The sequence below is a fragment of the Triticum urartu genome, chromosome 2A (genome assembly GCF_056163025.1).
Source record: "Triticum urartu cultivar PI428250 chromosome 2A, HENAU_Tu73, whole genome shotgun sequence".
NCBI lineage: Eukaryota > Viridiplantae > Streptophyta > Magnoliopsida > Poales > Poaceae > Triticum > Triticum urartu.
The window spans coordinates 116,515,346-116,529,147 of record NC_141874.1 but is presented as its reverse complement, the minus strand read 5'-3'; the positions used below and the strand labels follow the sequence as shown (position 1 = coordinate 116,529,147).

The 13,802-nt window shown below is 46.4% G+C and overlaps 1 protein-coding gene across 1 annotated transcript; it reads right to left on the bottom strand.

Moving 5' to 3' along the window:
* Positions 1-8,440: 8,440 nt before the first annotated feature.
* On the bottom strand, positions 8,441-10,247 carry LOC125536157 (FAD/NAD(P)-binding oxidoreductase family protein). Its single transcript, XM_048699306.2, has one exon. It carries the CDS (start codon positions 9,992-9,994, stop codon positions 8,570-8,572), a length of 1,425 nt encoding a protein of 474 aa, XP_048555263.2. The 5' UTR covers positions 9,995-10,247; the 3' UTR covers positions 8,441-8,569.
* Positions 10,248-13,802: the final 3,555 nt, after the last annotated feature.

Sequence of the window (13,802 nt, the reverse complement as noted above, 5' to 3'; positions counted from 1 at the left end):
TATGCCAAGTATCACTCCGCATCAAAAATTCTCTTTTTATCATTTACCTACTCGAGGACGAGCAGGAATTAAGCTTGGGGATGCCTGATACGTCTCCAACGTATCTATAATTTTTGATTGCTCCATGCTATATTATCTACTGTTTTGGACTATATTGGGCTTTATTTTCCACTTTTATATTATTTTTGGGACTAACCTATTAATCGGAGGCCCAGCTCAGAATTGCTGTTTTTTTGCCTATTTTAGTGTTTCGGAGAAACAGAATATCAAACGGAGTCCAAACGGAATAAAATCTTCGGGAACGTGATTTTCTCACCGAACGTGATCCAGGAGACTTGGACCCTACTCCAAGGAGTCAAAGAGGAGGTCACGAGGGTGGGGCGCCCCCCCTAGGGCGCGCCCCCTGCCTCGTGGGCCCCTCGGTGCTCCACCGACGTACTTCTTCCTCCTATATATACACACGTACCCCCAAACGATCAGAACAGCAGCCAAAAACCTAATTCCACTACCGCAACTTTCTGTATCCACGAGATCCCATCTTGGGGCCTGTTCCGGAGCTCCGCCAGAAGAGGGCCGTCATCATGGAGGGCTTCTACATCATCCTAGCCCCTCCGATGAAGTGTGAGTAGTTTACCTCAGACCTTCGGGTCCATAGTTAGTAGCTAGATGGCTTCTTCTCTCTCTTTGAATCTCAATACAAAGTTCTCCCCCTCTCTTGTGGAGATCTATTCGATGTAATCTTCTTTTTGCGGTATGTTTGTTGAGACCAATGAATTGTGGGTTTATGATCAAGTATATCTATGAATAATTTTTAAATCTTCTCTGAATTCTTTTATGTATGATTGGTTATCTTTGCAAGTCTCTTCGAATTATCCGTTTGGTTTGGCCAACTAGATTGGTAGTTCTTGCCATGGGAGAAGTGCTTAGCTTTGGGTTCGATCTTGCGGTGTCCTTACCCAGTGACGGAAGGGGCAGCAAGGCACGTATTGTATCGTTGCCATCGAGGATAACAAGATGGGGTTTATTTCATATTGCATGAATTTATCTCTTTGCATCATGTCATCTTGCTTAAGGCGTTACTTTGTTTTTACTTAATACTCTAGATGCATGTTGGATAGCGGTCGATGAGTGGAGTAATAGTAGTAGATGTAGAATCGTTTCGATCTACTTGTCACGGACGTGATGCCTATATACATGATCATGCCTATATATTCTCATAACTATGCTCAATTCTGTCAATTGCTCAACAGTAATTTGTTCACTCACTGTAGAATACTTATGCTCTTGAGAGAAGCCACTAGTGAAACCTATGGCCCCAGGGTCTATTCTCATCATATCAATATCCATCACTTTAATCTTGCTTTGCTTTTTTACTTTGCTTTTACTTTTTACTTTGCATCTTTATACCAAAAATACCAAAAATATTATATCTATCAGATCTCACTCTCGTAAGTGACCGTGAAGGGATTGACAACCCTTAATCGCGTTGGTTGTGAGTAGCTATCATTTTGTGCAGGTACGAGGGACTTGAGCGTGGCCTCCTACTGGATTGATACATTGGTTCTCAAAAACTGAGGGAAATACTTACGCTACTCTGCTGCATCATCCCTTCCTCTTCGGGAAAACCAACGCAAGCTCAAGACGTAGCATACGTCGGAGGGAGAAATCCCTTAGTCTGTAGTTTGACTAAACGACTGTGTGGGACTGAACACCTCTCCCAATCACCAGGCTTAGGGCTTCGGAGACGGGAGGAGGAGCTGCGGAGGTCGGCCATGCTGGAATGGATCTTTCCGGTACGCGCTTTGATGGACTCTCGCTGGGGGAGGATGGTATGGATCGGATCTAAGGATCCCCATCCTTTAATAGACAATTTATTTATCTGGATAGGGGGGCAAATGTAAAAATGCCCTGGCGCCTCGTATTCATTCGACGCGTGGGAGAAAGCCCTTATTGGGCACAGAAGCCAAGAGGTCCAAACATTTATGGGACCGGACACTGCTTTACAAATGTTCAAAATATGGAGAAGAACCCGCCTTGCAATGCTAAAGACAATACTGCGTAGGCCTGGGCGTTCGGTAGAAACCGAATTTTCGGTTTCTACTGTTTAGTTTTTTTAGATATTCGGTTAGTCAAAGTGAAAACCAAAATAAACACAAAAAATCAACTAACCGAAAGTCCGGTTAACCGAGTTTTCGGTTCGGTTTTCAGTTTTAACCGAACTAGGGATCATGTATAGAAAACATATTTTTTTTCAGCATGCACTGAATTAACAGTAGAAAGAATAAACTCAAAACAACACTGCATTAAGTGTTCCCTTGGCGTGGGCTAACTGTTTTGTGCGTAGTACCCATCGTACCCTGTCTTCTTAAGTAGCCAAGCTCACTGTGTCATCCCGTCTAGCTAGCCGAGGTGGGATAAATCCAGTGAAGTGTCATAGTGTGCTGCCAGAGAGAAACTATTGTGCAAAAGAGTGGGCCTTGGATAGGTGCATGTACGTGGAAGGCCCAGGGGAGGTACAAGGCCGTCCATGACTCGCACATGTGGCCCAGGGGAGGGGCGCTGGGATTTTGCGTGTTCAATCACGTTACTTCGGTTTCTGCCCCGGTTATCGGTATAACACCAAACAGTCCGAATTAAATTCGGTTAGTATAACTAAAAACTGAATTTTACTGTAGCCGTGACAAAAACCAAAAAATCGGTTTTTTGGTTTCGATATCGGTTCGGTCTTCGTTTCATCGGTTTTTATGCCCACCCCTAATACTGTGCGCCAGACTCATCGCCATTGAAGCCTGGTTCGGGGGCTACTGAGGGAGTCCTGGATTAGTGGGTATCCGGACAGCCGGATTATATCCTTTGGCTGGACTGTTGGACTATGAAGATACAAGATTAAAGACTTCGTCTCGTGTCCGGATGGGACTCTACTTGGCGTGGAAGGCAAGCTAGGCAATACGGATGTGTATATCTCCTCCTTTGTAACCGACCTTGTGTAACCCTAGCCCCCTCTGGTGTCTATATAAACCGGAGGGTTTTAGTCCGTAGGACAACAAACAATCATACCATAGGCTAGCTTTTAGGGTTTAGCCTCTCCGATCTCGTGGTAGATCAACTCTTGTAATACTCATATCATCAAGAATAAATCAAGCAGGACATAGGGTTTTACCTCCATCAAGAGGGCCCGAACCTGGGTAAAACATCGTGTCCCCTGCCTCCTGTTACCATCCGCCTTAGACACACAGTTCGGGACCCCCTACCCGAGATCCGCCGGTTTTGACACCGACAGGGATCCATGTATGAGAACAAAGTGTGGACTTTGGTTGACTTGCCCGATGATCGGCAAGCCATCGAGAATAAATGGATCTTCAAGAAGAAGACTGACGCTGACGGTAATGTTACTGTCTACAAAGCTCGACTTGTTGCGAAAAGTTTTCGACAAGTTCAAGGAGTTGACTATGATGAGACCTTCTCACCCGTAGTGATGCTTAAGTCCGTCTGAATCATGTTAGCAATTGCCGCATTTTATGATTATGAAATTTGGCAAATGGATGTAAAGACTGCATTCCTGAATGGATTTCTGGAAGAAGAGTTGTATATGATGCAACTTGAAGGTTTTATCGATCCAAAGGGTGCTAACAAAGGGTGCAAGCTCCAGCGATCCATTTATGGACTGGTGCAAGCCTCTCGGAGTTGTAATAAACGTTTTGATAGTTTGATCAAAGCATATGGTTTTATACAGACTTTTGGAGAAGCCTGTATTTACAAGAAAGTGAGTGGGAGCTCTGTAGTATTTCTAATATTATATGTGGATGACATATTGTTGACTGGAAATGATATAGAATTTCTGGATAGCATAAAAGGATACTTGAATAAGAGTTTTTCAATGAAAGACCTCGGTGAAGCTGCTTATATATTGGGCATCAAGATCTATAGAGATAGATCAAGACGCTTAATTGGACTTTCACAAAGCACATACCTTGATAAAGTTTTGAAAAAGTTCAAAATGGATCAAGCTAAGAAAGGGTTCTTGCCTGTGTTACAAGGTGTGAAGTTGAGTAAGACTCAATGCCCGACCACTGCAGAAAATAGAGAGAAAATGAAAAGTGTTCCCTATGCTTCAGCCATAGGCTCTGTCATGTATGCAATGTTGTGTACTAGACCTAATGTGTGCCTTGCTATTAGTTTAGCAGGGAGGTACCAAAGTAATCCAGGAGTGGATCACTGGACAGCGGTCAAGAACATCCTGAAATACCTGAAAAGGACTAAGGATATGTTTTTCGTTTATGGAGGTGACAAAGAGCTCGTCGTAAATGGTTACGTCGATGCAAACTTTGACACTGATCCGGACGATTCTAAATCGCAAACCGGATACGTGTTTATATTGAACGGTGAGCTGCCAGTTGGAGCAGTTCTAAACAAAGCGTCGTGGCGGGATCTACGTGTGAAACGGAGTACATAGCTGCTTCGGAAGCAGCAATGAAGGAGTCTGGATGAAGGAGTTCATATCCGATCTAGGTGTCATACCTAGTGCATCCGATCCAATGAAAATCTTTTGTGACAATACTGGTGCAATTGCCTTGGCAAAGGAATCCAGATTTCACATGAGAACCAAACACATCAAGAGACGCTTCAATTCCATCCGCAATCAAGTCCAGGTGGGAGACATAGAAATTTGCAAGATACATATGGATCTGAATGTTGCAGACTCGTTGACTAAGCGTCTCTCACGAGCAAAACATGATCAACACCAAGGCTCCATGGGTGTTAGAATCATTACTGTGTAATCTAGATTATTGACTTTAGTGCAAGTGAGAGACTGAAGGATATATGCCCTAGAGGCAATAATAAAGTAATTATTTATTTCCTTATTTCGTGATAAATGCTTATTATTCATGCTAGAATTGTATTAACCGGAAACATAATACATGTGTGAATACATAGACAAACAGAGTGTCACTAGTATACCTCTACTTGGCTAGCTCATTGGTCAAAGATGGTTATGTTTCCTAACCATAGACATGAGTTGTCATTTGATAAACGGGATTACATCATTAGGAGAATGATGTGATTGACTTGACCCATTCCGTTAGCTTAGCACTTGACGGTTTTAGTTTACTGCTATTACTTTCTTCATGACTTATACATGTTCCTATGACTATGAGATTATGCAACTCCTGATTACCGGAGGAACACTTTGTGTGCTACCAAATGTCACAACATAACTGGGTGATTATAAAGGTGCTCTACAGGTGTCTCCGATGGTACTTGTTGTGTCGGCATAAATCGATATTAGGATTTGTCACTCTGATCGTTGGAGAGGTATCTTTGGGCCCTCTCGATAATGCACATCACTATAAGCTTTGCAAGCAAAGCAACTAATGAGTTAGTTGCGGGATGATGCATTACGGAACGAGTAAAGGGACTTGCCGGTAACGAGATTGAGCTAGGTTTTGAGATACCGACGATCGAATCTCGGGCAAGTAACATACTGATGACAAAGGGAACAACGTATGCTGTTATGCGGTTTGACCGATAAAGATCTTCATAGAATATGTAGGAGCCAATATGAACATCCAGGTTCCGCTATTGGTTATTGACCGGAGACGTGTCTCGGTCATGTCTACATAGTTCTCGAACCCGTAGGGTCCGCACGCTTAACGTTCGGTGACGGTCGGTATTATGAGTTTATGTGATTTGATGTACCGAAGGTAGTTCGGAGTCCCGGATGAGACCGAGGACATGACAAGGAGTCTCGAAATGGTCGAGACGTAAATATCGATATATTGGACGACTATATTCGGACATCGTAAAGGTTCCGAGTGATTCGGGTATTTTTCGGAGTACCGGGGAGTTACGGGAATACAGGGAAGAAGTATTGGGCCTCATGGGCCAAGTGGTGGAAGAGAGGAGGCAGGGCGCACGGCCCCCTAGCCCAAACCAAATTGGACTAGGGGGCCAGCCCCCCTTTCCTCCTTTCCTCCCTCTCCTTCCTTCTCCCTCTCCTCCTTCCTTTCCCCCTTCTAGTAGGAGTAGGAAAGGGGAGTTCTACTCCTAATAGGAGGAGGACTCCTCCACCTGGCACGCCCTGCAAGGGCCGGCCGGCCTCCCCCCTTGCTCCTTTATATACGGGGGCAGGGGGTACCCTAGAACACACAAGTTGATTGTTCCAAACCGTGTGCGGTGCCCCACCTCCACCATAATCCACCTCGATCATATCGTAGCAGTTCTTAGGTAGCCCTGCGTCGGTAGCAACATCATCACCGTCATCACGCCGTCGTGCTGACGGAACTCTCCCGTGAAGCTCTGCTGGATCGAATTCGTGGGACGTCATCGAACTGAACGTGTGCTGAATTCGGAAGTGTCGTACGTTCGGTACTTGGATCGGTCGGATCGTGAAGACGTACAACTATATCAACCGCATTCTCATAACGCTTACGGTCTACGAGGATACGTGGACGATACTCTTCCCTCTCATTGCTATGCATCACCATGATCTTGCGTGTGCGTAGGATTTTTTTTGAAATTACTACGTTCTTCAACAGTATCATCTACATAGTGTCCGGCTACTCGAGACAGACGCGTGTGGTCGGATCGAGGTGATCTTGTTCCAGAGGTATGACGCGTGAAACAGCTTGCCGATGGTGTCAGGCACGGGAAGGCCAGGCGCAGACATATGCGAGCCCGTCCTCGAGGGTGATTCCCAGACCTTGACTCCTTCAGGGCGTTCCAGAATTGATCGGGTGTGGGGGACCTGGTTTTTGATCGATAGGAATGTCAAGAACTCGAGATTGGTAGCAAACCGATGGACTAACTTTGTTTGGGGAAGATGAGGAGAGCAATTATATGATGGGGGAGGTTTCTGATGGCGAACGTGCGAGCATCGATCTTGATCGAGTTGTATTTGGTTTTTGTTTCTGGGTGATATAGGAAAAAAAAGGAGCCTACACTTTTTTGCAGGCCCACCGGAGGCCCAGCCCAATTCAGCGTGCACTTGGAAGAGGAGACGTACAAACGAATCGGGGCACTGAGCGAACATAAAGGAATATCTCATTTCTTTTGACTAAAAAAGCCTTTTCCTCCTTTTAAATCTCAGCCGTCAATCTTTGTAGTTAACATAAAATTAACGGATATAAAGTGATGACGAATGGAGAACTATGGAAGCTTGCGTCTTTTAATATTAGGTATAGATATAGATAATCAGTTATGCCTGAGAGATATTTGGCGGGTCACACCGAATGCCATGTAGAAGCGATACCCAATTTGAATGGATGCATCGTCTTTCGAGTCCGATAAATATCATTGGCATGCAAACTTGAGATACTTTGCCATCACCTGCGTTAAGTATGGCACCTCTCCGCCGCAAGAAAGAGGAGGGCTTCAGAATCAGATCAATAAAACAAGTGATATCCGAGATTTCTGGAATCGATGTATGGGCGCAAGAAATTTTTGTAGGAAGATATTGATTAGGTAGGATATAGCCTCCTATCGTATGGCAAGAAAAATCAGTAATAAAAACCAGATCCGAAAGGTGTGCTTTCTTTGGATACAAATCGGTGTGGTTGATGCTTGACATACTTTTTTTTGAAAGTCGGGAAGAAATCGGTGTGAGCGAGAGGTCATCCGAGAGGGTCGAGCGAATAAACTATGTATAGGCTCCAGATTTTTTGTAAATAAAGAGATAAAAACCAATGAGAGGCGAGACAAAAAAACCTGACGAAAAAAAACATGGAGACGAGGCTACCAAGTCATACATTAGGAGTAAAGAATCAGGAATGGATCCGGAAGGAGATCAAGGTGGATCAGAAAAAAAAATCATTTTCTACCCGTTTGTAATGTGTTTGGTCGAAGAACGGACTAAAATGATCCCTTAAAGATCAATCTAGCAGGACCTAACAAGGAATCGAGTGCTTACTCAGAGTGCCAAACTTCTCTATTTAATAAAATATCCATATACTGACCAGACTGCAAATGATCCCTTAAACTCCATATACTTGTCCAGGGCAATGAAAAACCCAAAAGGGCAAATCCAATTAATCTCGGCCATCAAATCATGTCAATCCGACAACCTAGACTGCTTCAATGTCGAACGCTCAACACGTTTAGTGTATAGTTAATTTTATGCCAAATATAATGATAATCATATATACAAATAATATTCTACTTAATATCAGCGTGCATTTAATATACTTTCAAATTAACATGCATTGCACATGCACATGGACTAGTACGAGAAAACACGCAAACCACCTTTCTCGACCACCCCACCGCATATCATGTGATGCGGAGAAATCCTCAAAAATTTCTCGCTTTTACTTCTATCACGATTTTTTACGCCATGAAACGCCCAAGTAACCTCGTGCAGATGCGCTGTCATCCCGTCTAGGATGAAAAGCTTATTTTTTTTTGTCATAGAAATAAGTACCCAACCCAACCATATTGAGACGTGTTTTGTGACAAAAAATATTTCCGTTCGAACTAAAATTTACACAAACCAGAGATGTGCTCGGACGTGCATTTTGCCTTGCCACTCGAACAGTAAGAACAACGGAATCCTCGCGCACAGAAGCCCTTTTCCTCAGCTTAAGGATTGGGACAGCCCCCCATCCTTGGCCAGGGCCTCGGCCGCCCTCCTCCCAGACACCATCGCGCCGTCGAACGTGGCGGAGCACCAGTGGTCGCCGCACACGTACACGCCGTCGCCGGCCCTGGGGTCCCGCCCCGCTGGCTCCGTGGGCGGCGTCTGGTCCGGCTGCGCGAAGCCGATGCGGTACGTCCTCAGGTGCGCCCACGACGCCACCTCCCCCGCCCCGAACCACCCGCCGAGCTCCCGGACAACCTCGCCGGCCAGCTCCGCGTCCTCCCGGTCGGCGAAGGAGCCCACGAGTGACACGGACACCAGCACCTTCCCCGCCGGCGCGTACGACGGCGCCACGTTGGTCGCGAAGAACATGTTGTTCACGATCCCCTTGCCCGACCCGTTGAGGAGCAGCACGGGTTCTTGCACCGCGGCGCGGTCCGCGGAGAAGTAGAGGCACACGGTGCTCCTCTCGGCCGCCTTCTTGTTCTTGGGTCTCGCAGGTAGCTGCGGCAGGAGCTTCTCTGCTTTCGGCTGCTCGACTGCGACGATGACGCCGAGCTTGCCGGACACGGTCTCGCCGGTGTCGAGCGTCACGCCGGACGACGGGTCGATGGCGGCGACGCGGGCGTTGAGGCGAACGGAGCCCGCGGGGAGGCGGTCCGCGAGCTGCGCTGCGATGGCGCCGATCCCGGCCTCCGGCAGGGCGTTGTCACCAAGGGCGAGGCGCTTGAACACGAGCTCGAAGAGGCGGGACGACGTGTCGAGCGCCGGGTCGAAGAATATCCCCGCGAGGAACGGCCGCAGGAACCGCTCCACGATGGACGGCGAGAACCCGAGCTTCTCCAGGTGCCTCGCGGTGGTCGTCTCCGGCGAGGAGAGGATGACGTCGTCCGGGGTGGCGGCCGCGCGGAGCCGGGTGATGCCGACGAGGAGCTTGTCGGGGAGGGTGCCGACGGGGGAGAAGACCGAAGAGAGGGAGCGGATGGGGAAGCGGAACGGGTCGGAGAGCATGTGGAACGGCGACCCGCCCTCGCCGGCGCCGATGTAGACGAGCGCGCCGGGGAAGAACGGCTGGAGGCGCAGCGCCTGGAAGTCGAGGAGGCGCTGGCACTCGGGGTACGCGGTGAGGAAGATCTGGAAGCCCCGGTCGAGCAGGTACCCGTCGACCTCGTCGGTGGCGACGCGGCCGCCGACGCGGTCCGAGGCCTCCAGGAGCGTGAACGGCACGGAGAGGGAGGCCAGGTGCGTGGCCGCCGCGAGGCCCGCGAGCCCGCCGCCGACGATGACGGCCTGCTTGCCAGCAGCGTCGGCCTGGTTCACGTTCACCGATGTCGCCGCGGCGGAGACGGCGAACCGGAGGGTGGCATGGCGGCGGGGCGTGGGAGGCGCGGGTACGAGGAGGTGGGCGGCGTGGACGCGCATGGGGGTTGCGGTTGCGGCGAGTGGCGGGAAGAGACTGGGCAGAAACGGGGAATCGTGGCGGGGTACGGTTCGGGAGGTGTAGGCGGTTGTCCATGGAGTTGTGGATATGGTGATCCGTCGCGTGGACCTGGCGTTTGGATGGAGCGGTGGCCATAGTGGGGCCGCTAGCGGAAATGTGGGTGGGTGTTTGTCGACTGGGTGCAGGGCAGGCTCGTGGCCATGTGGGTGTTATCCTCTCGGTCCCGGGGAGAAGGAAGGGAATTGCTCCGCCGCGATCCCGAGTGCCAACGACAAACAGAGTTTAGCGAGACAGGATGACGTGCCACTGTTTTTCTTGGAGTGTTATTTTCTTTCGAAAATGCCCAAACTCATTCATATATTAAGACTCCGTTCGGAGTCACTCCGCTCCGTCACTCCGCCGCGGAGCGGAGTGGCATACCGTAGAAATACGAAGAGCGGCAAACATTGCACTCCGCGCGCTCTGCTCCTTGATGACGGAGCGGTAGATTTTCGAACACAGTTTAAGTATCGTAGATCCTTGTAAACACACTCGTACAAAAAGATAAAATCACATTAAAAAATTTGGGGTTGCCGAAGTCTTCTTTCTTCCGCATCCATCGACGGCGTTGTGAGCATAACTCAATGCTGCCTCTGGGCTTCCGCACCGGCGGAGCAAACTTTTTTAAACTCACAAACCTGTAGAAGCAGGTCGAGAAGTCATTGATGCAGACTAGGAGATACGCACGACAGCCATTGATACGTTCATTTTGCATCATACTTTTATATCGATATTTATTGCATTATGTGCTGTTATTACACATTATGTCACAATACTTATGCCTATTCTCTTTTATTTTACAAGGTTTACACGAAGAGGGAGAATGCCGGCAGCTGGAATTCTGGGCTGGAAAAGGAGCAAATATTAGAGACCTATTCTGCACAACTCCAAAAGCCCTGAAACTCCATGAAAGTCAGTTTTGAAATATATAAAAAATATTGGCGAAGATAGCACCAGAGAGGGCCACCCACCGTCCACGAGGGAGGGGGGCGCCCTACCCTCCTGGGCGCACCCCCTACCTCGTGGGCCCCCTGCAGGCCTCCGGTGCCCATCTTTTGCGATATGAAGTCTTTTGCCCTAGAAAAAATCAGAAGGAAGCTTTTGAGACGAAGCGCCGCCGTCTCGAGGCAGAACCTTGCGGAACCAATCTAAGACTCCGGCGGAGCTGTTCTGCTGGGGAAACAACCCTCCGGGAGGAGGAAATCGTCACCATCGTCATCACCATTGATCCTCTTATCGGGAGGGGGTCAATCTCCATCAACATCTTCACCAGCATCATCTCATCTCGAACCCTAGTTCATCTCTTGTATCCAATCTTTGTCTCAAAACCTCAGATTCGTACCGGTGGGTTGCTAGTAGTGTTGTTTACTCGTTATAGTTGATGCTTGTTGGTTTATTTGGTGGAAGATCATATGTTCAGATCCTTTATGCATATTAATACCCCTCTGACTATGAACATGAATATGATTTGTTGGTAGTTACGTTTGTTCCTGAGGACATGGGGGAAGTCTTGCTATAAGTAGTCACGTGAATTTGATATTCGTTCGATATTTTGATAAGATGTATGTTGTCTTTCCTCTAGTGGTGACATGTGAACGTCGATTACATGACACTTCACCATTGTTTGGGCCTAGGGAAAGGCATTGGGAAGTAATAAGTAGATGATGGGTTGCTAGAGTGACAGAAGCTTAAACCCTAGTTTATGCGTTGCTTCGTAAGGGGCTGATTTGGATCCATATGTTTCATGCTATGGTTAGGAATACTTCTTTTGTAGTTGCGGATGCTTGCAAGAGGGGTTAATCATAAGTGAGATGCTTGTCCAAGGAAGGGCAGTACCCAAGCACCGGTCCACCCACATATCAGATTATCAAAGTAACGAACGCGAATCATATGAGCGTGATGAAAACTAGCTTGACGATAATTCCCATGTGTCCTCGGGAGCGCTTTCCTTTATATAAGAGTTTGTCCAGGCTTGTCCTTTGCTACAAAAAGGATTGGGCCACCTTGCTGCACCTTGTTTACTTTTGTTACTTGTTACCCGTTACAAATTACCTTATCACAAAACTATCTGTTACCGATAATTTTAGTGCTTGCAGAGAATACCTTACTGAAAATCGCTTGTCATTTCCTTCTCCTCCTTGTTGGGTTCGACACTCTTACTTATCGAAAGGACTACGATACATCCCCTATACTTGTGGGTCATTAAGACTCTTTTCTCGCGCCGTTGCCGGGGAGTGAAGTGCCTTTGGTAGGTGGAATTTAGTAAGAAAAATTTTATATAGTGTGCTAAAATTTACTGTCACTTGTTACTATGGAAAATAATTCTTTGAGGGGCTTGTTCGGAGTATCTTCACCCCGACCAGTAGAGCAAAGAGTTGCTCCTCAACCTACTGAACCTACTGAAAATGTTTACTTTGAAATTCCTTCGGGTATGATAGAGAAACTGCTAGCTAATCCTTTTACAGGAGATGGAATGTTGCATCCCGATTTGCACCTAATCTATGTGGATAAAGTTTGTGGATTATTTAATCTTGCAGGTATGCCTGAGAATGTTATCAAGAAGAAGGTGTTCCCTTTATCTTTGAAGGGAAAGGCATTGACATGGTTTATGCCATGCGATGATATTGGATCATGGAATTACAACCGATTGAAATTGGAATTTCATCATAAGTTTTATCCTATGCATCTGGTTCATCATGATCGTAATTATATATATATATACATATATATAATTTTTGGCCTCGCGAAGGAGAAAGTATCGCTCAAGCTTGGGGGAGGCTTAAGTCAATGTTATATTCATGCCCCAATCATGAGCTCTCAAGAGAAATTATTATTCAAATTTTTTATGCTCGGCTTTCTCTCAAAAATCGCTCCATGCTTGATACTTCTTGTACTGATTCTTTTATAATGAAGACTATTGAATTCAGATGGGATTTATTGGAAAGAATTAAACGCAACTGTGAAGATTGGGAACTCGACGAAGGTAAGGAGTCAGGTATAACACCTAAGTTTGATTGTGTTAATTCTTTTATGGATACCGATGCTTTTCATGAATTTAGCACTAAATATGGACTTGACTCTGAGATAGTAGCTTCTTTCTGTATATCCTTTGCTACTCATGTTGATCTCCCTAAGGAGAAGTGGTTTAAATATCATCCTCCCATTGAAGTAAAAGTAGTTGAACTTATTAAAGTTGAAGAAAAGACTATCACTTATAATGACGATCCTATTGTTCCTACCGCTTATATTGAGAAACCACCTTTCCCTGTTAGAATAAGGGATCATGCTAAAGCTTCAACTGTGGTCAACAAAAGTAATATTAGAACACCCAAACCCTCTGAGCAAATTAAAGTTGAACCTAGTATTGCTATGGTTAAAGATCTCTTGGTTGATAATATTGATGGGCATGTTATTTACTTCTGTGATGAAGTTGCTAGAATTGCTAAACCCGATACTAAAGATAAACATGGACTGTTGTTGGCATGCCTGTTGTTTCTGTTAAAATAGGAGATTAATGTTATCATGGCTTATGTGATATGGGTGCTAGTGTTAGTGCAATACCTTATACCTTATATGAAGAAATTATGCATGATATTGCACCTGCTGAGATAGAAGATATTAATGTTACTATTAAGCTTGCTAATAGAGATACTATCTCACCGGTTGGGATTGTTAGAGACGTTGAAGTCTTGTGTGGGAAAATCAAATATCCTACTGATTTTCTTGTTCTTTCTTCCCCATAAGATAACT